Source organism: Mytilus galloprovincialis, chromosome 2 (genome assembly GCF_965363235.1).
Source record: "Mytilus galloprovincialis chromosome 2, xbMytGall1.hap1.1, whole genome shotgun sequence".
Classification (NCBI taxonomy): Eukaryota; Metazoa; Mollusca; class Bivalvia; order Mytilida; family Mytilidae; genus Mytilus; species Mytilus galloprovincialis.
Genome location: NC_134839.1, coordinates 20303131 through 20327730, shown reverse-complemented (window position 1 = coordinate 20327730; position 24600 = coordinate 20303131). Strand labels below are relative to the sequence as shown.

At 33.0% G+C, this 24600-nt stretch overlaps 1 protein-coding gene across 2 annotated transcripts in view; it reads right to left on the bottom strand.

The window, feature by feature from the left end:
* Positions 1–1549: 1549 nt before the first annotated feature.
* LOC143062152 (uncharacterized) overlaps positions 1550–24600 on the bottom strand; it is a 49221-nt gene continuing 26170 nt past the window's right edge. Inside the window, exons 1-4 of one of the 2 annotated variants that reach the window (XM_076233953.1) lie at positions 4567–4624; positions 3383–3449; positions 2050–2463; positions 1550–1654 (exon numbers count right to left, since the gene is read on the bottom strand). In XM_076233953.1, coding sequence (XP_076090068.1) covers positions 1641–1654; positions 2050–2463; positions 3383–3443 — 489 coding nt within the window. In that variant the 5' untranslated portion in view covers positions 3444–3449; positions 4567–4624 and the 3' untranslated portion in view covers positions 1550–1640. Of the gene's footprint in view, positions 1655–2049; positions 2464–3382; positions 3450–4566; positions 4625–24600 lie in introns of those variants that run through there. The other variant, XM_076233954.1, reaches the window with a different exon arrangement.

The window sequence follows — 24600 nt, the reverse complement described above, 5'->3', positions numbered from 1 at the left end:
GGTATCTTTCGTCCCTCTTTTAGTACACATATTCTGACACCAATTTCACGTTCCTCTGAATATAGAAAATGATAGTGTGAGTGGGGCATCCGTGTACTATGGACACACTTTTGTTATTATATGATTGGTTCATATTTATATATAGAATGTGTTGATTACCATAACTTAAAAGCAGAAACGCTTTATAGTAACATTAGAGTTCATCAAACTTTCCATCAAGCAACTTGGTTTTTTTAGAATGTAGGAGCCCCGTTTGACAGTCTCCCGAATGACCAAAACAATATAAAAAAAGTACAGTTCCCACAAGTGTATCTTGAGGAACCGTTCTGTCTCGTATCAAGGAAAACAAATCCATTCATGTTGAAATTTTCCTTTTTTCATCAATACCCTTTACTTGGCTGGACTTCAGTTTCAGTAAAATATATGCGGCTTTGTCGAAGTGAAATGAAATGTGGACTACATGTGTCATATTTGACAACACTGACATCGGTTTCAAAAGTCTGCAAATTGATGTTAGAGATCACCCCATTTCTACCAACGTTAAAAAAGTAATGTCCTCATGTAACATCATGCTGCTGACTATTAATGGTAAAGACACATCATGACCATTCATGCATTTTGTTATTTTATGGGTTTTCCCCGCATCCAAAATCATGGTCATATCCAACTTCCGACTTCTCCCCAGATCCGACTTTTTTTCAACTCCATCCGTCCTTAATATCCCACATCACAAAAATGTGTCGGTCCCCATCAAGGGTAATAACAACCTAAAATAGTGGTGCAGAATCTGCAATAAAAGTGTGTGTCCGTCAAGAAACTGATGACGTTCGTTTGAAAGGATATTACTTACAATATATAACATCCTCAATGTTCTACAACGTTGTACTTGTTTGGCTAAAATATTAAGATATATGAGCGTCACTGGTGAGTCTTCTGTAGACGAAACGCGCGTCTGGTGTACTTAATTATAATCCTTGTATAGTTACCCATAAGACAACTTTCCACCAGTGAACAAAACTTCGTAGTAGTTTGTACCTATAGGTTATCGTACAGCCTTCAATAGTAATAATCTGCTTAATGTACAAAAATGTAAACGATCATACACACCATAAATCTACAACCACTCACCATCGACTAGGAAAAGCCGTTACATAAGGTGGCCGGGTCAATATGTTTGCGGCGCACAAATCTGACCCTCCAAATAATCTTGGACAAGATTAAGTTTGTTTCAGGCAGGTACAGAATAAAGCAGTGTTAGTTTACTGGCGCCAAACGATTGATTGTTTGACATCTGACAGCAAAGTATTACGTACAGCAAATACCAATTTCAAAGTTTTCGGTTGAACTGTTCAAAAAAAAAAAAAAAAAAAAAAAAAAACAAATAGCAAAAATTACGATTTCTCAGGAAATCCATTACGGAAAGTGTCGTTCATCAAATGGGGAAATTAAAGCCTGAAACACATCAAAAGAATGTACAGATGACTCCCCCAGCATGTTACAACTCGACTACAGGGGTAGAAACGGTTAGAAATAACATTAAGAACAAGGTGTGTTGCAAAGTTTACTAATATCTACTAGTATATAAGGTGTATATATAAAAGGGAATTCCATATCTTCTGTGTCATTCTGGATGGACCAATCTAGTAAACACTTCCTGTAAAATATACATATTGCTTCTTAATGTGTGTTTATGGTACGTCACAGGGACTCTTTTCATAAAAAAAAACCGTAGATAGAAAATACTCGTACGAGTCATGAACATATTTCTATAAATTACGATCAATTTTTAATTTTTGTCTGAGAATTTTTTGTGCAGAGTCCAAAGATTTTTAAAGACGCCTTACACATATCTAATGAAACATGAATTGTTTATTTTCTAACAAAACAGAGCTTTGTCATTTATCTTCTTGCTTTATTTTCTTCTAACCTTGTTTCATTTTAGATTTATTCTTTCTGCAAGCAAAACTGTTAAAAATGTAAGTAGTTTTTCTGCAGTATAAATAATAACGACGAATAAACTACAAAAAATAAATTAAGACCATACTATACCTTTTTTAGTGCGTGGCCAATATCCTCCATATTTTCTTCCGCCCATTCCTCCATATCCACCCATCATTCCACCGTATCCGCCCATTCCTCCGTATCCACCCATCATTCCACCGTATCCACCCATCATTCCTCCGTATCCGCCCATTCCACCGTACCCACCCATCATTCCTCCGTATCCGCCCATTCCACCGTATCCACCCATCATTCCTCCGTATCCGCCCATTCCACCGTATCCACCCATTCCACCGTATCCACCCATCATTCCTCCGTATCCGCCCATTCCACCGTATCCATATCTACTGCCTCCATACATCATTCGTCTGTATCCACCGTATCCCATTCCACCATATCCCATTCCCCCGTATCCGCCGCCCATTCTACCATATCCCATTCCTCCTCCATACCACCCTCCCCCTTTTCAAAATGTAAAATAGTTTAATTATAATAATCATCTAATCTCAAAATGGTTTTTTTTCAAATACTATAAACTGATACAACGATATTTAATAGACATATTATCAATACACTTTGAAAAATTGATAATTTAGAACCAGTTTAGATATTGTTAAGTTCAAGGATGTAGTCCTGTTTGTAAAATAGATGTCTTGATTGAATTGAACAAATATTTGATATATCACAATAAATGTCCTTTACCTTCCAATTTAATAACAATATATAAGAACTCCATCAACTCGCGACTGATATCTATAAAAGGGGTTGTCTGATATCTAAATCAACAGATTAATCGCTGGAGCTTGTTTCTGTACTGCCTTTGCTAAAAGACACTTCGTCCATATTATAGTGGAAGACGCTATCTATTCAAACGTATATCTGATTTTAGTTCGTTTTGTAGTATCTGTCTTATTAACATCTTTTAAGATTCCTTTGATGAATTCTTTTAATTTCTTGCATCAAATATCAATTTCTCTCAATATTTTGTGGTTTCAAACAATAACCAAAAGAAATTGCAGTTTGCTCCTTTATTATTTTTAACATTTTCGTCGTTCGAAAATTCATTAAGAGATAATGTATAGAAAATATATTTTGCAACGGCTGATGAGCGCATGGATGAAGTGCTTGAGTTTAAAGATTTTATCAAATCTTTGAATGTACTCAGGAAAAGTAAAAGTTATTGGATACCGACAAATCGAAAATATATAAATAAAAGTGTTATTCAACTGTTCTTCATTCCAAAGTCATTAACCTGGCAACGATAACAAACGATACGCACATCTATAGTATGCATTTTATTTAGAAAAGAAGGGGGATAATATCATAAAAGATCAATTTATTAAAATCTTGAGAAGTAGGTAGTTAGTCAAATATTATTTACCCATTTTTCCATAATTAGCAGCGGCAACAGCTATGGTGATTAAAAGAATTAGCAGCTTCATCTTTATCTGTAAATAAATAAAGATACCTTCAGTGAAGAAATACAAAACACAAAGACGTAAAGCAATTGTATTTACTTATATCAACGTTATTATTGACTGATGTATATTTATAAATACAGATGTTTAGAGAGTGACCAAAGCTATGTTTAGATAGTAGTATTTAATGAATTTTGTTTTGTTTGTTGAGGTTTTTTTATTTCGATTTAAGACGAAATAATATCAATGAAAATATAAGGTAAAAATCAGAATCAGCTTTTTCCCGCCATTTAAAAAACAACAAATATCTTGAAAAAAGTAAAATCACAAAAATACTGAACTTAGAGGAAGATCAATTGGGAAAGTCCATAATCACATGGCAAAATCAAATAACAAAACGCATCAAAAACGAATGGACAAAAACTGTCATTTCCTGACTTGGTACAGGCATTTTCAAATGTAGAAAATGGTGGATTAAACCTGAAAAGGAGCTTCTTTATTTGAAACAATGACTAATAGTGGAAAATCAATGGTGGTACATGTATTACACCTTAAGGTATTTTTTTTCTGTTTAACTAATATCGAAATATAAAAAGAACTAAATTATAGAAATTGCTAAATTTTTCAATTCTTTAGTTTAAGTACAGCTTATTTAAAAAAAATAATAATATAGCGCACCGATGAGTTAAAAAAGATATTTCAATTTTAATGCGAAAAAATGGCATTTTTGCACCAAAGGCAGATGGTTTGGAGCTTTTTAAATGATATAAACATGTTAAAAGTCATCTAGGGCCAAAACCAAATCGATTTTTTTTGTTAATTTTTGTTCCATGTCAGAAAGTAACAACTACTAGTGTAACAAATAAAATTTGTAATGAAAAATAAAATGTTTAAAACTTTGCTGAAATTTTTCTACCCTCGAGCCTCCATAAAAAAAATAAAATCTATTAACTTATAATCCTCAGTGTTTAATACCATATTACCTTATTTAATGATAAAAAGTTCCCCATTTTTACATACTAACCAAACAAACAAACAATGACAAAAGAACACAAAATATAATACATTAATCCTCTGCCGTTATTAAAATAAATTATGAAAGTTTCAAATATTTGAAGAAATTAAAGAGATTTAGAAAAAAACCTACCTTCTATCTGTGGATACGTTTTCAAGGGAAGTTCGTGTTCAGCAACATTGCAGGATCATATTTATATATCTCAGATCAGGAAATATACTTTAAAATACATAATTACGTTTGACATTAAAATTTGTTTACACAAGTTTTCACAATTTTCAATGACTTGATTCAATTTTAATGGACAATACTGACAAGACAGCTTATGTTTAATATGATTAATATCATATTAATAAACCACATTATCTTGTGAACTTATAAATATGATTGACAGCTGTTAAAATTTTTTTTTCCTAATTTTGTATAATTTAAAAAATATATTTCATTATTTTTGCAATATTACAGATCTTATTTCTGTTTTTATTTTTAAAAACATCATTTTTTTTTATCTCTTTTCATTTTACAACACGAATGAGAAGTAATTAAATGTAACTTCCGTTAATTACAATTTCGGCAGTAAAAGATATGAACATTTTCGCCTTTACTTGTTTTTACTCAAACGTTCACGAACAGCGGGCACATGAAACGTAGTGGCATTTTATTTTTATTTTATAGCAAACCAACTAAATGTTAAAAGTATTCACGTAAACGTATTTCTTAATAATTATGTTATTAACCCCCTATGCTTTAAAAAAAAATGATTTACAACTGGAAATAAATCCGTTTGGAAAATTCGAATTTTATATGTTGTAAATATTTTAGGTGACGTACCCGTTAGACTAATTAAATTCAATGTATATAGATATAAGAAGATGTGGTATGGGTGCCAGTGAGACAACTCTCCATCCTAGTTAAATATACATGAATGAAAATTCATAGCTTAAGTTTCGATGTACATTTAATTTTGGTTTGGATTACCCTTGATATTCATTTTTGAGATAAATACTTAAATGACAAAATCTATTGAACGTTTTATTATTAAGCCATCAATACTTCATTATAATTTGAATTTATGTTAGGAACCTTATATACTCTGATAAGATGAACTTCAGTTTTTGTTTGGATTAGTCTTGTTTTCTGTACTATGATTTGTCTGTTGGTCTTACAGGCATTTACTGAGTACATAGTATCACTGCAAGAATCGCATAAATTTAACATACTTATAAGATGGTATGTGTTTTTCTAATATACTTTGTTTTACTTGCATCTTGATATTCTGAAATGCGTATAAAATTGAATTAGACATATCCCGTAATGGTGGTATGTCGTGCACGTAAGGACACTTTTTTTATTTTCCTGTAGACTTAGCTTTGTTTTTTGTATTACTGTGTACTGTCAAGCTTGGTCTCTCAGTCACTGAATGCATGAATATCGTTTGTTTCCCAAAGTTTTTTCTTTCATTATGGATGATGTTTTTTTCGCTGGAAAATCGCGTAAAGACGGTGTCATTTTGTAATTCTCGAATGCATGATTTGCTTGGACTGTTTTAAGTCTACTATCAAAGGAGTAGGTCCGGTAAGGACCGATTTTGGCCTCAAATTTCAAGTTCATCTGACGAAAGATTTTGACCACTTTTTAAACACTAAGTGTCTATTTCATTTGAATCAATTAGTTTATGTGACAGATTTTAACTGATTTAGTCATTAAAAACGTCGATTCAAGCTCAAATATGAAAAATCTACCAAATTTGCCGAAAAATGTCACTTTTCAGATGGTTTTTGTCAAAAATGAAAGTGGCCGCATCCGTGTTCATCCTCAACCTTTATATATGTTATGTATTATCATCAAATACAACTTACATTTCAATATTAAGGATGAACAGAATGCGGCCACTTTCGTTTTACACGGAAACAGTCTAAAATTTAACTAAAATGCTAGAATTGTGAAGATTTCAGTAATTTAACATGACTTACTGGTGCTAGTACCCGATTTATGTGCATTGTATTGTCAAAAACAGCCTATATATATGTAGCAGAAGTATTGTACTGTCCAATAAATAACTAACAGTTTAGATTTTAACAATTTTGTAAAACTGATATATTTTGGGGACAAAAAGGGGTCTTACTGGAACTACTCCTTTGAAGACGCTTATTGGAAAGTAAACAAAGCAATGGAGGCCGGAAGAAGGATTTTCTGAAGTCAGGTTTGAAACGGCCATTCAAAAATTGGCATTTTTGTACAATACTTTATAATAACAACGAAAACAATTTTTTTTTTATTAAGAAGAGTAAGAACGTATTATGCACTAATTCTAAGAATATACGTAAAATCTACTAATACTTTCTTTTTAAATATGAAAACAACGAAAACGATCCAAAAGAACAATCAAGCATATCTGCACAGGTAACACACTGACTTTTCTATCAAGCGACATGCTGTTGTTAGAGTAGAACCTTTGGTACCAAAGAAGAAAAACGTAAAACAGGAGTGTGGGGTCACAGAGGAAACTTCTTTCTTTTGGGGGTTGTGGACATTCCAACCAGAAAACAAGAAGACAGGACTGTCAGTATTGGCTTCACCAGCACTGCATTGGCCTCTACAAATTTGTCTGTGTGCCCAACTTTTTCAAGATCCTGATTTAATAAATCCCCAATATGAATCATGTTGTACAATTTTAACGGAGTTTTTTTCCCCTCATTGAATTCTAAAGACATTTGAGAAGATAACATATATATCTTTTCAGATGGACGAAACTGTGTATCATAAAAATTTGCAGTCTGATGTTATTAGAATGAATGCATCATCGCAGAGAACAAATAAGAAAAAGGTCGAGTACTTAAAAGCTCTCTCAGACCGGCCACATATAGTAGGAGGGGAAAAAGTTTACTGGCTGTAAGCAATATTCAATTTATCATGACATACATGCATATAGCTTGTTCTTTTAGTTAATTTCTTGGTAGTTTTTTATGTAATTGTTTTAGTGTTGTCTGTTTCATGGTCTAGTTTTTGTCCCTTCGTTATCAATTAGTTATCACTGTTCTAATCATGTTTCACTAAAAATGAGTGCATTGTGTTATAATACATTTGATGTAGACTAATCCATCGGAAATTTTAAACATCGGAATCAATATGACTAAACAAATATACTTTCTTTGAAAATATGAAAACAACGACAATGATCCAAAAGAACAAGCAGACTCAAGCATATCTGCACAGGTAACACACTGACTTTTCTATTAAGCGACATGCTGTTGTTAGAGTGGAACCTTTGGTACCAAAGAAGAAAAACGTAAAACAGGAGTGTGGGGTCACAGAGGAATCTTTTGGGGGTTGTGGACATACCAACAAGAAGACAAGAAGAAAGTACTGTCAGTATTGGCTTCACCAGCACTGCATTGGCCTGTACTATAGTTGGAAAAGTGAACTGCAAAGTGTGCATTACTACTGTAAAAAACAACTAAACAAAAAATTAAAAACCAATTGTTCAGAGAACAATTGAAGGTCTTTCCACCTGTAAATATCTATTTTGATATTAAATTATTAAAAATCAGTCTAAAATGTCAGTTCCTATCGCATTGTGATGTATAGATATGAATTTTAAGCAAAGGTCATAATCTAGAACGTCAAATTTACCTATGACCTTGACCTCAATTTCAAGGTCAAAAACTGAGGATCTCAAATCAAAAGACCCTAGGTCTCTAATATGTATGGTAAATAAGTTATATCACTTTACACATAATTTTAGATATGATAGGGGCTAAAACTCCCGTTTATTGACTACGCACCCTTTCAACCAAAATTATTAAGTTACCACATGTCGCAACTAACAATTTAGTAAGAATAATTTGTCGATATCTTATAAGGTTAATGAAAATGAGTGAAAATAAGCCAAAATCAAAATTTAGAATATGACCTTGACCTTTGACCTTGACCTAATTTTCATTTTTTTGGACCAAGGATCTCAAATCAAAAGACCCTAGGTCTCTAATATGTATGGTTAATAAGTTATATCACTTTACGCATAATTTTAGATATGATAGGGGCTAAAACTCCCATTTATTCACTACGCACCCTTTCAACCAAAATTATTAAGTTACGACATGTCGCAACTAACAATTTAGTAAAAATAATTTGTTGATATCTTATAAGGTTAATGAAAATGAGTGAAAATAAGCCAAAATCAAAATTTAGAATATGACCTTGACCTTTGACCTTAGCCTAATTTTCATTTTTTTGGACCAAGGATCTCAAATCAAAAGACCCTAGGTCTCTATCACTTATGGTTTTCCAGTTTAAAATACATTTCAAAATTTCAAATACAAAAGGGGAAATAACTCTCATATGGAATCTTGATACGGCTTCGGTCAAAACAAAACAGAACATCCTTAGGATATAACGAGCAATTTGGAAAAATAAATTTGTTGGTTTCTTATACGGTTGCGAAGCCTTAGCGATAACAAGAAAAACAGTGTTCAGGGAGATAACTCTTATATGGGAAAGTATTCGGTTAAGCAGAGTTGGTTTCAAAAGCGTATAAACTGTTCGATATCATATTCCAAATATCAAATCGACATCTTGCGAAACAAAAAAACAGCAAAGGAAAAAAATTTGGCGGAAGAAAAAAAAAAAAAAAATAATAATCAGAAGAAAACCAATAGGTCTTTCCACTTTTCCGTTAATGTTTAATGAAAGGTTAATGAAAATGAGTGAAAATAAGCCAAAATCAAAATTTAGAATATGACCTTGACCTTTGACCTTAGCCTAATTTTCATTTTTTTGGACCAAGGATCTCAAATCAAAAGACCCTAGGTCTCTATCACTTATGGTTTTCCAGTTTAAAATACATTTCAAAATTTCAAATACAAAAGGGGAAATAACTCTTATATGGAATCTTGATACGGCTTCGGTCAAAACAAAACAGAACATCCTTAGGATATAACGAGCAATTTGGAAAAATAAATTTGTCGGTTTCTTATACGGTTGCGAAGCCTTAGCGATAACAAGAAAAACAGTGTTCAGGGAGATAACTCTTATATGGGAAAGTATTCGGTTAAGCAGAGTTGGTTTCAAAAGCGTATAAACTGTTCGATATCATATTCCAAATATCAAATCGACATCTTGCGAAACAAAAAAACAGCAAAGGAAAAAAATTTGGCGGAAGAAAAAAAAAAAAAAAAATAATAATCAGAAGAAAACCAATAGGTCTTTCCACGGAAAAGTGGAAAGACCTAATAATCAGAACAAAACCTATAGGTCTTTCAACGAAAGGTTGAAAGACCTAATTAAAAACCAATTGTTCAGAGAACCATTGATGGTCTTTCCACCAGTAATGATTTTTTTTATATGAAAATATTAAAATTTGGTTTTACATGTCAATTTCAGGGTCAAATGACAACTTATTGTATGCTGATTCCAAAAATATAAGGTTTCTATACAATAATATATAAATAAAGGAGATATTTTTTTACTTCCGGTTCAAAATATGTTTCTTCTGGTACTGTCTTCTAGTTTACTTGATGCTGATTCCAAAAATATATGGTTTTACATACTTTTACAATAATTTATTACAAAAATTAGCTACTTCCGGTTTACAAAGGGTAACTTCCGGTAAGCTTTTTCAACGTCATACTGCTTGCAACCAAATGCAAAAAGTCTAATAGCTTTAACATGAATACATATTAGGTAAAAGCAAAGGTCAAAATCTAGAACGTTAAATAAACATATGACCTTGAGCTCAATTTCAAGGTCATGAACCAAGGACCTCAAATCAAAAGACTCTAGGTCTTTACTTTATATTGTTAATGAGTTATATTACCATACGACTGATATTAGATATAAAAGGGGGAAAAACTCGCAGCAAATGTTTACGTACCCTTTCGACTAAAATTTATGTGTAACTACATGTCGCGACTAACAATTATGTGAAAATATTTTGTCAATATCTTATAAGATTTCTGAAAATAAGAGATAACAAGCCAAAATCAAAAATTTAATCATGACCTCGACCTTTGACCTTGACCTCATTTTCATTTTTTTGGACCAAGGACCTCAAATCAAAAGACCCTAGGCCTCTAACACTTATGGTTTTCCAGTTAGAAATGCATATCACTTATATCATATATAAAAGGGGGGATAACTCTCATATGGAGTCTCCGGATAGCTTCGGTCAAAATGAAACAGAACATCCTGATGATATAACGAGCAATTTGGAAAAATAAATTTGTCGGTTTCTTATAGTGTTGCGAAGCCTTAGAGATAACAAGAAAAACAGTGTTCGGGGAGATAACTCTTATATGGTAAAGTATTCGTTTAAGCAGAGTTGGTTTCAAAAGCGTATAAACTGTTCGATATCATATTCCAAATTTCTAAGCGACATCTTGCGAAACAAAAAAACAGCGAAGGAAAAAAATTAGGCGGAAGAAAAAAAAAAAAAAAAATAATAATCAGAAGAAAAGCAATAGGTCTTTCCACCGAAAAGTGGAAAGACCTAATAATCAGAAGAAAACCAATAGGTCTTTTCACGGAAAAGTGGAAAGACCTAATAAACACTAGATTTACACGTTATTGATTATTAGTTGTTGACTAATTTAAATGTTAAGTTGTTATTGAGGTTTACATTGTTGTTCACAGTAGTTTACTTAGTTATGTTTAGAATAAATCAAATTGAATCCGCATCTTAAATATATCTTATTGATGAGACAACAACTTGGACATTGTGCACCTATTCAATTCATATGTACAAATTAGGCTTCATTATATCTTAATTTCTACTAAATTAGATACGGGTATATCAGCAGAAGAGGAGAAAGATATCATTGGACGTTCTAACTCATAAGGACTGAAAGCAGATGCTGATTAACATGTTGTATCCGTCAAGTTGATCATTCTAATTCGATAGGTCAAATTCAGGTAAAGGAGGATAGGATTGGGGTGGCGACAATTGAAACATATTTGTCTTCATCTATGAAACAGATATTGGATAATGGTCAAACAACTAATGATGGCGTCTATAAAATTTACATCGGAATGATTTCAGCTTCACCACTGGGAATTCTTGGTTGAATAGCTTCCTTGTGAGCTTGTTGAATAGCCTCCTTGTGGGCAGCAATCTTCTATTAATGGAATCATAATAGGAAATGCAAACCCTGGAATATCGTATCAACTGGGAGATGTATACTCCATATGTACATGTAGGCCTCCTGAAATGTTGCTACATATAGAAATACAAACTTAACCATTGAGAAGCTGCAATCATCTCATTTGTCCTTTAGTTTTTTTCTCAACCGACCCTATGAATGAGGCAGAATTAACTATATCTTGTTTTCTAGTTTAAATTATAAATTAACAAAAGGAAATTCATCTGGCAGTTCCTCGGCTTGCATTATTGGGTGCAAGTCTCTCATCTCTCAATTTCTCTAGAAATTGAATGTGACATAAAATAAATCTCTAACCCTACGTATTCTACCACTTTGTTGTGTATTGTCAAAAAAAGATGTCAACATCTCCATGATAAAGGCATTCATTTGGTTTCATGAAAAACTTCAGTAAAGACGTGTTCCTTCCAGCTGCTATTGATCGAGAGCAATTTAGTGAAAGACACATCGAACTACCGGACACCATCCATTTTAACTAGGACTGACTGAAAGAAAACGGGATAATCAAGTTCTGATTGCATATATAATGTAACTGTTCTATTACGATGCAAATAGAATTCAATAGCTTTTTTGACATATGCATAAGTTTGTGTCCAATTGTGCTGCAGATAAAACTACCAATGGTTGTGGCCTGTTTTGCAGTATTTTATACAATCCAAATGCGTTAATGTATGCAAATAATAAATTTCGTCTCTTTTAATGAATTATTGACGAAGTTACGCGTGTTCGATGCGGCGTTATTATTTTATTGGAGATAACCACACTGCTAATTGTCTTGTCTTTCATATTATTTTGAATTTCTAATTTCCATGAAAATAATTTATAATAATGAAGTCAAAAATATTTGACTGCGTATCTTGCTGAATCATAAAGTCAATTCAAACCAAACTCAATGGTAAAAAAAACCCAAATGTACGACGTATGCTACAGTAAAACACAATCAACAGATTCCAAGGGAAAACATCGAACATAGTATAATTTTTAGAGCTTTATAATAAATGAATATTGTGCTTATTTCAATATGCTCGTTTCTATGTGTATTTTGTATGTTTATCTGTCTATGTTTCCCTTTTCGTTTTTCTGGACGCGATTCAGGCCCATTTTAATCCAATATTTTATCACCCTTTTCACGATGGTCTTGAAGTATATATTCTTGGTACTAACGTTGTTTATCATCTTAATAACGTGTTATAGTATTCTTTAATTTGTCTTTATTACTTTTACTGTTTGGTCAGTTTTTGGTTGTATCCTTTTGACGTGGTTCTATGGTTATGAATCCCGTCATTCATTGTTTTATGATAATTTTTGTATTGCCTTTCATATTTGCTAAGATGCTCTGTCTCTATGCCTAATAGTGTTTCTTCGTTACAATGACGTGGCTCTGTACTCATACATTCATTCCTTCATTGTTCTATTATACTTTTCGTGTTACCTTTCATTTTTTTCTAATAGGTTTGAGAGCCGTGGTGTAGTGGTTAGTGCATCGGACTACTAACATAAAGGTTCCTGGTTCGATTTCCTTTCGGGATGAAAATTTCAGGCACTGAATTTTCGGCTCTCCCGTGACACCATTCTGCGAGTATGGTCTTCAGGAAACGATGATAGTCCGTCGGAGGAGACGATAAATGGCTGACCCGTGTTAAGAGAGAGCCATGTCTTTGGTACATTAAAAACACCTATGTAGATTTCGAAAAAGAGCAGGCTTATGCCGCTACAAGGCGACACTCGCACCCGCAGAGTGAAAAGTGAAAAGAGATTAATATAAGTTGTTTGCCAATTTACTATAAATAAATATGTTTAAACTAAACTAATATGATTGGTCTATATGCCTTTTTGGTGCTTCTATGTTACGTATGACGTGGCTCTGTACTTATACATCCCGTCATTGTGTGTTTGTGTGCCATGGTCAATGTTGGTTTATATGTTCGTTTGTTTTTGAAAATGAGAAATGGACTAATAATTTATTCAATAAGCTATGACGTCAAAAACGCTGATCAAATTCTTGGAATCATCAGAGCTGGTCAGGAAAGAGGAGACTGTATGTCCGCATTAGAGGGTTATTTTGTCCATCAGTTGTACAGGAAAAGATACCAATTCAAATGCTATAAAGAAATATAAAAAAGAAAAACTTTTTTCTACGCGAAACAAATACAAACACTCCAAAATTACGACTAAAGTCTCTTTTTGATTTTAAATGTCAGTTTTAAAAAAAAGCAACAAACTCCAAGACAAAAATATATAACCAGTTCGTACTGATGATTTTAAAAATGGAACAAAAGATGCTTGTGATATTCGAAATGATAATTGTGCAGCCGAGGTTAGTGGAAAATTTTGGAGCGTGATTGACCTCTATGCAGAGAATGTAGTGTACAAATTTTCCTGTATTCTCTTCTCCTATATCACCGGATTCAAAGCTCGAAAAAAAAAGTAGAAGTAGTCATCAAGTAATCATCGGTACAGTCTTCACACTCAACTTTTAAACCTGCAAGCCGTAGGACTTGTGGTTCACAAATTATTATCACCAGTGAGCAGCGCAAGGGTTGTCGGGATAAAGCCCCCCCCCCCTTTTCCCCCAAAATCCGGCTTACTGAGAGCTTTGAGCGTCATGTTTTGAAAATTAAATTTAATAGGAATAACATTGACAATTGGAGAAAAAAAAAAGAAGTAAAACCCATCATAGAGGGTGGTAAAGGGTTATTTTCGTGCAACGTTTTCGGCCTTTTTATTTCACGTATTTTCGTGTTTTAACGTGTTATTTCTCGTGTTCTCGTGTTTGGCTCGATTTGCGTGCTTCGTGTTTCCCCTTATTTATTTTCCGTGTTTCGTGTCAGTGCTCTTAATTTCTCGTGCAGGTCCCGAATTTGATTAAAAAGTCAGTGTGTTATAATACCTTCTGAAACTTCACGTCTTCTGTAAACTTATAGAAATTGATGTATATATTGTTACCATTCTACTTTTGCTTTTGCAATATGTATGGTATTAATGAAGTCCATCAAATTGCTAGTCTATGAATTCAATTTTTTATCAAGTAAGATGCAAGTAGCGGACGCTAAAAGGTGACCGCAAGGTCTTCAATGTTCATTACTAAGGCCAATTAAAATTAATTGATAGATTTTCATCCCCGCCCGCTCCTCTGAAATCTTCCCGCCTCGATTTTTTTTATTTTTGAAAAAATTACGATTTCCGTATTTTGTTCATTTCCGTTACCGGTAACCGTCGATAATTTCGTTTCATGTGAAACTTCCTTTTTCTAATTTCGGTTTTCGTATTTCTTAAAGAATTCTTACTGAATGATTAAGTCGATATATTCTGCTGATATATGATGACAACATCATTTACCGAGAATAGAGATTGATTACGAGAAGGGCGTGAAATATTCGGGTTACGAGTAATACGCTGTGTCCAAGAACGCAAATCGCAGTATGTCACAAATGACACAAATGTTTGTGAGAAAAACACCTTGGATTTCTTTTATTTATACAATGACTTTGTGTCAAGAAATTTGGACTGTGAATGAAACCCAAAAGCGTAAGAATCGTGTGAACACGTTTGACTGGAATACAGAAATTGACACAAGCATGAACTTTATAGATTGGTGACCGTATTTTGAGTTTAGAAAATCGACAAACATACGGCGCATTTTTAATTTATTAATTTATAGCAAGCTCTTAGATTTAGATTTATCCATGCTTTTCGTTTTTTGTAGACATCCTCTGTCCCAATACCCACGATAGAGTCATTAAACAACTTTATGTTCTACATTGTAATTATAATTGCATCTTGCATATTAAGGACCAACCCTATTATTTCAACACTGTTTGAGTTTTCATTTTATTCCGTACTTATCGTGCTCGTGTTGCATACCAATGCCTTTGTTTCATTTTATTAGGACAAAAAAAAAACATTGCTTAGAAAGCAAAATACATTTGATATAGATAGTCCAACTTAAGAGAGCATTTCTCCACATTTCTGTTGTTTACTATAAAATAGGTTTCTAAAGTGGCAATTACATGTAGAACAGTTGCCAATTAGATATATATATTTACGAATTTGAAAAAGCGGCATCAGCATATGGAGTATATGTGTCTCAATTGTTACGTTACTCTAGAGCTAGCTAAAAGTACCTTAATTTTGTTGAACAAGGAATGCTGCTTTCTCAAAAGTTGCTAAAACAGGGCTATGAATCAATCAAATTAAGGTCATTACTCAAGCAATTTTATGGTCGCCATCATGAGCTGATTGGCCATTATGACAAAAGAGTGTCAGAAATCATATCTCAGTGATATTCTTCCTCAATCATAACAACCTTCCATTATTACCGAACTGAACAAAGAAATAACATGATGGGTGCCATATACGGTGCAGGAAATGCTTACCCTTCCGGAGCACCTGATTTCACTCCTGGTTTTTTAGTGGAGTTCGTGTTGTTTCCTACTTATTATTTGTAACTGTTGATGTAAATGTCTTTTGGTTTTATGAGTCTTTGGTTACTCCTTGGTTTTGATTGTTATTGTCTTATACACGATACATTATGGATGTATTTACATGATATAAGCTTATTATTACACTTGCATATATGAATAACACGTGACAAGAAGGTTTCACATGAAATAAAATTTAAAAAATAAAATCCTCCCACCCGCCCCATTTTTTTCAAAAATTTGGATGAAAATCTACTAATTAATTTTAGTTGGCCTAATGGCTGCATGATCTACAAGAACGACTGGATATAACTTCTGGTACTTGTTTCCTTCATATTTACGATCTTATTTATCGTGCTTCGTTTTTCCCGATTTTTATTTTTCGTGCTACGTTTTTGCGATTTTTATTTCACGTGTTTCCGTGTTCAGTACCCCCCTTTACCACCCTCATCATAGATACCAGGACCTAATTTTGTATATACGTCAGACGCGCGTTTCGTCTACAAAAGACTCGTCAGTGACGCTCGAATACAAAAAAGATGAAAAAAAAGAAAAAAAAAAGGCCAAATAAAGTACGAAGTTGAAGAGCATTGAGGACCAACATTCCTAAACGTTTTGCCAAAACCAGCTGCATGTGGTAATGATTTTATTCTCTTTGGAAAGAAGGTGTCTATATCTTTTCCCGTCATTTCTGGGTAATCATCATCATCTTCATCTGAAGAGTCGTCTTCGTCTAATAGGTTGGCATACTGACCTCTGTGAAATTATATCAAATGAAAGGCTCACATTAAACATATGCTTATAATGATTTTGAAGTTTATATTAATTAAATACAATACAAATATGTTTATTATGGTGACATTGTGTATAACAAAATATGTACAATATTGAAATATCTCAATTAAATTACACCTGGCCCAATGGACCTATAAGTCACTTCAAATAGATACTATAGTATTAATTCAGATTGTAAGTGACCAATTTATATACTTATCTGCAGTCAAGTTTAGCGTTTGATATTCTGGCGTATCCCATACAAAGAACTTGTAACGTCTCATTTCATTGGCCGAAAGATTCAATTACAACAACAATCATAGCGTGCACGTGAATTAACACAGGTGACCGAAAATGGAATGTACTATGGTACTACAAATGGAAATCCTTGGTTAAAAGAATTAAACAAATGTTTTGTAATGTTGTGTCGTCGCCTGATTTTCAAATAGTGGGGCCAAAATATTATACCCTTACTTGTGATATCTTTTGTAGTTATATTCTTTATGCATCTAGCAACACAATTATTATGTAACGCATCAGATGTACCCATTTTAAACGTATAAATACATGTAACCCTTTAAATTTTCTTTCACACTGATGGGATAATAATTTCTCTATTTTCATGCTATTAAACGAACACGGTAGCTAAGCTTAGGTCATTTTGAAATAACTGCGTTTCATAAACGGAGCGAATTATTCTCGAAAGATAGAAACAAAACAACAGTAATTGTATCATTTGGCAGGTGAATGAACACAATTGACGTACTATGCAATTTACTATCATCTTTATCACGAAAATAAAATGAATTCAGTAGACATGTTTGTGTTTAAATGATTGAAATGTAAAATCGGCGAGGACTTTTGCATGTGTGGAATTAACAAAAAAAAAATAAATACATGTGAGAATTGTCGTAGTTTGTAAGGAACAATTTGAATGTACTTTTTTTAAATTTAATTGGATGAAAATTTATCTCAGGATATTGACAAACGAACATACGAAAGCGTAACTTGACGAATCGTACGAAGCGGGAGCGGTAGCTTATACATATCAATGAATTAATCCAACATAAAATCGTAGAAGTGAAAGAAATTGCATGGTTTTGCATGTAGTTTAAAGAAATATTACCTGTTTATTAGCTTACTCCAAGCATTAATAACGTTTGCTACAATAGAAAAGGGTGCACACGATATTCAAGACTCTGTTTTAAAATTTGAGGTCCCAAAAGTGTTTTTTGGGGGTATGAAAGCCTAGATATCAAAGTTTCTACTTTAGTTTCTTTGTGTATATCTCTTTCATATTCATTTGATAAAATTTACTGTTTGCAATAGCATGAATTGTTCTATATAATAAGAATGTTCTTATCCCGGGCATAAAAACAATGCCGTATTTTGCGAAACCTTTTCAACTTTTGATCTTCACTGCTGTACAACTTTGTACTTTTTTCACTTTCGATCTTTTATATCTGGGCGTCACTGGTGAGTCTTGTGTGGGCAAGGCGCGTTTTTGGCGTATTGAATTTTAAACCTGATGCTTTTTGTTATCTATTAATCATGTTTTTCTGTGTCTAATATGTTCTCCTATTTATTTGTATTGTAGTCCTGTAATATTATGTTGTCATTTCAATGTTATATTTAACTTTGCCATTAAAGTGCGAGGTTTGGCATGCCTTAAAACCAGGTTCAACCCACCACTTTTATTCCCCTTTAAAAGTGTCCTGTACCAAGTCAGGAAGATGGTCATTGTTATATATTGTTCGTTTCTCTTTGTGTTGCATTTTAACGTTGAGTCGTTTGTGTTTTCTCTTATTTTTGAGATATTGAGATAAGACGTGGCACGGTACTTGTCTATCCCAAATTCATGTATTTGGTTTTCATGTTACATTTGTTATTCTCGTGGTGTTTTGTCTGATGATTGGTCTGTTTCTGTGTGTGTTGCGTTTCGATGTTGTGTCGTTGTTCTCCTCTTATATTTAATGCGTTTCGCTCGGTTTTGGTTTGTTACCCCGATTTTGTTTTTTGTCCATGGATTTATGAGTTTTGAACAGCGGTATACTACTGTTGCCTTTATTTACCATATTGATATAATTCATTTTTAATTTTAAATCTTGTTTTCTTTTCTGTTATGTATTTTTTTCGTTGGCTTATGCCCCCAGACAAGCCAGATTAGGCTGATTACAAGGAACCCTGATCAAATTAAAGAAATAAGTTCCTAATTTTTTTTTAATATTTTGAATGTCGTAAAAAGGGGATGCTACAAAAATAGATATTGAAGTTTATTACTGGTGTATTGATACTTTTGATATTCAAATTGCAGTTGCATCTCTTATGGTTATTACATTTTCTGCTAATTTAATTAGTTTATTCATTATAATTGCAAATGTATACGAATATAAATGAGTTTACAGACGTCTATTATTCAATATACCACATCATAGGAGGTGCATAATGGTGAGGGTCCAATCTTTGAGTACTAAGGTTTAATCCTAGAAAAATAGGACCAGATCATCCAACCCACGCAAGACTGGCCTAAAGTACGTTTCAACTGGCTGAGTATCACATTATTGCATAAAAATAAAAGCTTGGTGAGATAAAAACCAATTAAGATATATATTTTTTTAGCAATAATAATGTTGTTCCAAGCATGCATAGTGAACTAAGAAATTGTAACAGAGTTCACGTTGGTAGCACTAGTAAAAGCGTAACATACGAAGTAGTGATAGGTAATTTGTAAAAACATAGAAAATCTGATATTTAAATCAAATAAGAAATACAAAACAAAATCAACGAAAAGAACAAAGGGGGGTTCTACCTCACAAATGCTATTGGTCATTTTGATATATATATATATATATATATATATATATATATATATATATATATATATATATATATATATACAACTCTTCTAAACATCAACCCAACAGTGTTAGATCTGTAAATTTGCTTTCGAACCCATGCTACTGAGATATCGTGACACCAAATCGCTTGCACTGTAGCAGTCCAAAAGGACCACACGACCACCTGGGAAGTAAGGACACCACGAACATAATGTACTGCTCCTTTAAAGTGGGAGAATAATAAAATAAAATACAACTAACAATGACTTGGTTTGTGACCTGAATTCTTCTGTGCTCCATCTGCTTAGACTCTGCAGTTAAACAAACCCGAACTACAATGGACATACATTAATTCTTTAGCTGAAACCATTGTATTGAAACTTTCATTAGCTAAGGTAATTCCAAAAGTGGATAATTTAATGTTATTCTGAGCATATCCTTCGAAAACATTTTCCAACGACTTATATTGACTAGGAATTGAGAGTGATTTTCCTTGAGGAAATGATATGAAAACAGAATTGGGACTACCGAGAAATAGGCACCAGCGGATAGAGCAATGGATATCAAAGGTACCAGGATTATAACATTGATGATCACCAAAATAATGTTTTGAAAGTGCATTAAGATCTTTTGATATTTGATCTGGATTTCCTTCATCATGGATTACTATGTAGTTTAAACAACATTGCAAATCATGATTCTAACTTTTAAAGCAGGGTGATTTTTTTTGTCAGAAAGTAAAGTCTGTTTCTAAGGATCAAATCATCTTTAGGTAGTTTCTAACAGAAGTCTTTTCAATTCTATTATTTACGTTTGCCCGTTCTCGTCCTTGTTGTTCAATCTTTCTTAAGGCCTCTACTGTACAACAGCCAGATAAGGGTGTACCAAGTAAGGAATATAACTTGTTATCCTTATTTATTCGGTAATATTTCAACACTTCTGATTTATCAGCCTCTACTCCCTTCGATCTTCCTTTCCAGTTACGATAACAATTGTGCTCTTTTGGACATTTATTTTCGGATTCATTTCTATTGCAAACACTGCACACTTTTGGTCAAACCTACAATTGACTTTTTCCATGCTTTGAACCAGTTATAAGCTTCAGAAAATCATTTTAACCTTTCATCATTTATGTCTTTTACAGGTATAATAAAATTAACGGTACCAATTTTCTTGCACCAGATGCGCATTTCGACAATACATGTCTCTTCAGTGATGCTCGTGGCCAAAATATTTGAAATCCAAAGCTTATATAAAGATGTATAAAATCTTTGAAGAATGAAACCAGTAAGCTCGTGTGTTGTTAGAACTGAAGAACGCCTTTTATTACCTCCTGGTGTGATTCTTAAAAGCCACTGCTTAAAATGCTGTTCCTAATTTTCTTCAAAAGATGACAGGCGTTCATAAAAAGAACTATTTTTCTACCTGGATATTTTAAACATTTAGCAATCGTATTTGTACAAAGACTTTCTATCAGGAAAATGCATCTTGAGAAATGCTCTGTTGTTTGCCGACCCATCCATACAATAGTTAATTAACCTAAAGCCCCATCTATACAATTCATCTATGCACAATCAAGTGGTAACAAATATTTCTGAAGGAGAAGCCTGGGAGTTTTGAAAATGCAAAAAAACACTTAAAACCTGTTAAGCCATGGTTTGCAATATGGGATTGTAATTTTCCCTCATTTCAAGCCTGCATCATTTTCACGTCATTTCCACTATCTGACAATTCAAGCAGTACAGAGCATTCATTGGTTTTGACCAGTTGAAGATCCTCTTGAATTGTCATTTCATGAAGAATAAGACCACCATAATACCATTCATCTAATGTAATTTGTCGTTTACCATCGTTCGACATCCATAGCATAATTTCAGGAATGATACCAGGTTCCCGACGTACAGCATTTTTGTATATTTTTAGCATTTGTTCTGATGGCAAATGAAGCCATTTATTAAGTGCCAAACCTCTGTACGCAGCAGGATTTTTGTTAAATATTACCAATACCATACATATAACATCTTTATTTCATCTATCACTTGTTTTAATCTTTGTGTTAGATGCAACAAATTGAGATAAAGTAAAATGATTATCATATAAATTTGGAGCAAAGCTCTTGATTAACTGTATAATTTCATCTTTAGAAACCTTAGATTAATTACAAATGTTTTCTTTACTTTTTTTTACAAAGTTTGCCTCCTATTTTGAATAAAATTTGAACATTCTTTTACAGACAGATGTATCCTTAGCAGCAGGAAGTGGGTACAACTAATAAACTATATATGTCAGCGAAGGGGATTGTAGTTACGACGTAGGAAATCATGATAGTAAATACAAGCGCGGGAATATTGTCTCAATTGGGAGATATATACTCTGTATACAGGCTCTACTGGAAAGTCGCTACATAGAAATGGAAAGTTCATAATTGGGAAGCTGAAATCATCTCGTTTGTGATGCAACGTGCAATATACTAAGGCGGGTGTTAAGGGGATGAGCTTGGAATTGGCTCTTATGCTATCCAGTCCAGGCCCCAATGGATGTCGAAGGGATAAAGAGGATCCATCTAAACCCTTTTAAAAAACTTTTTCTGATGCCTCATCATCTTGTGAGGAGCTTGTACATTATGGATGTAAGAAAGGATGCAGTGGTCTTTGTAAATGAGGAAAATCAGGTCTCCTGTGCACTGCTTTGTATGCTTGTGGCACAGGCGTTAGTTTCTATCCATGGGAAGATCCACTACATTGTACGTTGAAAGTGGGTCTTCCCATGGATAGAAACAAGTGCCTATGGCTTGTGGTGGTGATTGTGAGTAAACATGTATTTGTGGCCAATTTTAGTAATTTTAGAAATGTTTTAGTACTTTATTGACTTTATTTTGTTTTAGTCAATTCATCCAAAACTCTACATCGAGGATATAGAAATGGATTTAGGACCATATTGTTTTTTTTTACCGGAAGTGTGAACTTTGTATTAAAACATTTTAAACAAAGTAGAGCATTAGTGATTTTGTGGCCAAAAGTTTAATGACATGTACAAAAAACATATTTTTTTTTACATTTGAAAAAAACTTAAATATTAATATAAAAAATTATATTTCTATGTCCGCCATATAGGACATTACTGGAAGTAGGTGTTTTAAAGACTTTGTCCTCAAAATTGTATCCGTGAGAAGTACCAAATAAAGGTTCCTGCACAATATAATGATAGCAGCAATACGTTAAAAAACACATTTCAATTACCCTTTCTAAAAATTGTATTATTTTTGTTTCATGTCCGTCATAATGGATTTTACCGGAAGTAAGGTTTTTGAAGACATCTTATTTATAAAATCTATTCAAAAGAAGCACATAACAAAGGTTTCTGCCGAATATAATGATAGTAGCATGATTATAACACCTTTTCACATGCTAGACTTCGATATTTGGATGGTTTAAGTATGATGTCCGCCATTTTAGATTTTACTGGAAGTGAGACATTTTTTCAAATGCCTCCCTATCTGAATTTAAAGAGTAACAGAGGTCTATGCCAAATTTCATGCTTGTAGCACGATGTGCACAATTCGTCTGAAATATGCTTGTAGCCACTGGCATGGACTACACCTAAAGCTGTTTTTTTGGCGATGCATACTTCATTTTTGTATTTGTGGAAACATCTCAGTAATCATATCGCTTAATTTGGGATCTTATCTACTAGATGTAGTGATTTTTTTTATAATCATTAACAGCGAAAGTAAATATTTGTTCAGGTGACGTGTCACTGTTTGAGTCAATATCAAAATGTTCAGCTAACCTGAAATTGAATGAAAGCAAACTAAGCCATTTCATAATGTACCATGTACTTATATATTATAAAACCTGACTGACATTTCAAAATGCTTCCTTTCTTTTTTGTTAAATATACGGATAATGCTCTTGTAACAGCAATTATTTAAAGCGTCAATTGAGACCTTTAGGATCTTGTTTTGGGGTGATATTTTTTTTATGATCAGTTAATGTCCCATATTCAGTTACAAATGTTTCATATGTCTTTCCATTTTTTAAATGGATTATGTTGTTTTCCATTCCATTTAGTACTTTTTACACTTATTTTTTGTTTTAGTAGTTTTGAGAGTAAACCCCTCCCACTTGCCCTATTGACCGAAACGTTTTTGTTATAGTAAAATTAACCATCTCTCTTTTGACAGAACAGTGTTTTACATTAATTCAAGTGTGTGGACAGTATCCCGATATTTTTAGGCCTTTTATAAATATGTGTCACGTCAAATATATGGATTTAAGCACCAGCACAGCATAGACTGCCATTTTATGTCATTTGTACAATTTTAAATACACAGATAATGAGTTAGAGAGTAAAGTTCTCTAAGTTTTTATATTACTTATAATATCACTAATGTATACATGTATATCATGATGTTTAGTGGTTGTCGTTTGTTGGTGTGGTTCATAAGTGTTTCTCGTTTTTTTTATATAGATTACCAATGGTTTTCGTTTGAATGGTTTAACACTAGTAATTTTTTGGGGCCCTTTGAAGCGTGCTGTTCGGTGTGAGCCAAGGCTCCGTGTTAAACGACCGTATTTTGACCTATTATGGTTTACTTTTACAAATTGTGACTTGGATGGAGAGTTGTCTCAATGGCACTCATACCACATCTTCTTATATCTATATGCAACTGTGTACTTCTGTATTAGTGATAATATTAAATAACCAATCAACTAATGAAAAAAAAAGTTTATTGCTTATATAACTGATTCTAAATTATTACTCCTTTTTATTGAAAATAAATGCATTTTGGCATTTGAAAATACTAGATTTGGAGAAAGAAAAAAAAACAGTTCTACTTTATGAAGGTTGTTTTTTTTTTGTTTTTTTTTTTTATCTAACAGTTTTCTTTTATTGATATTGTTAGGGACTGGTAATTTATTTCTCTAAGGCTGGATTTGCAATTTTAGTTTTGACTGGTGTAAATCAGCCCATCTAACT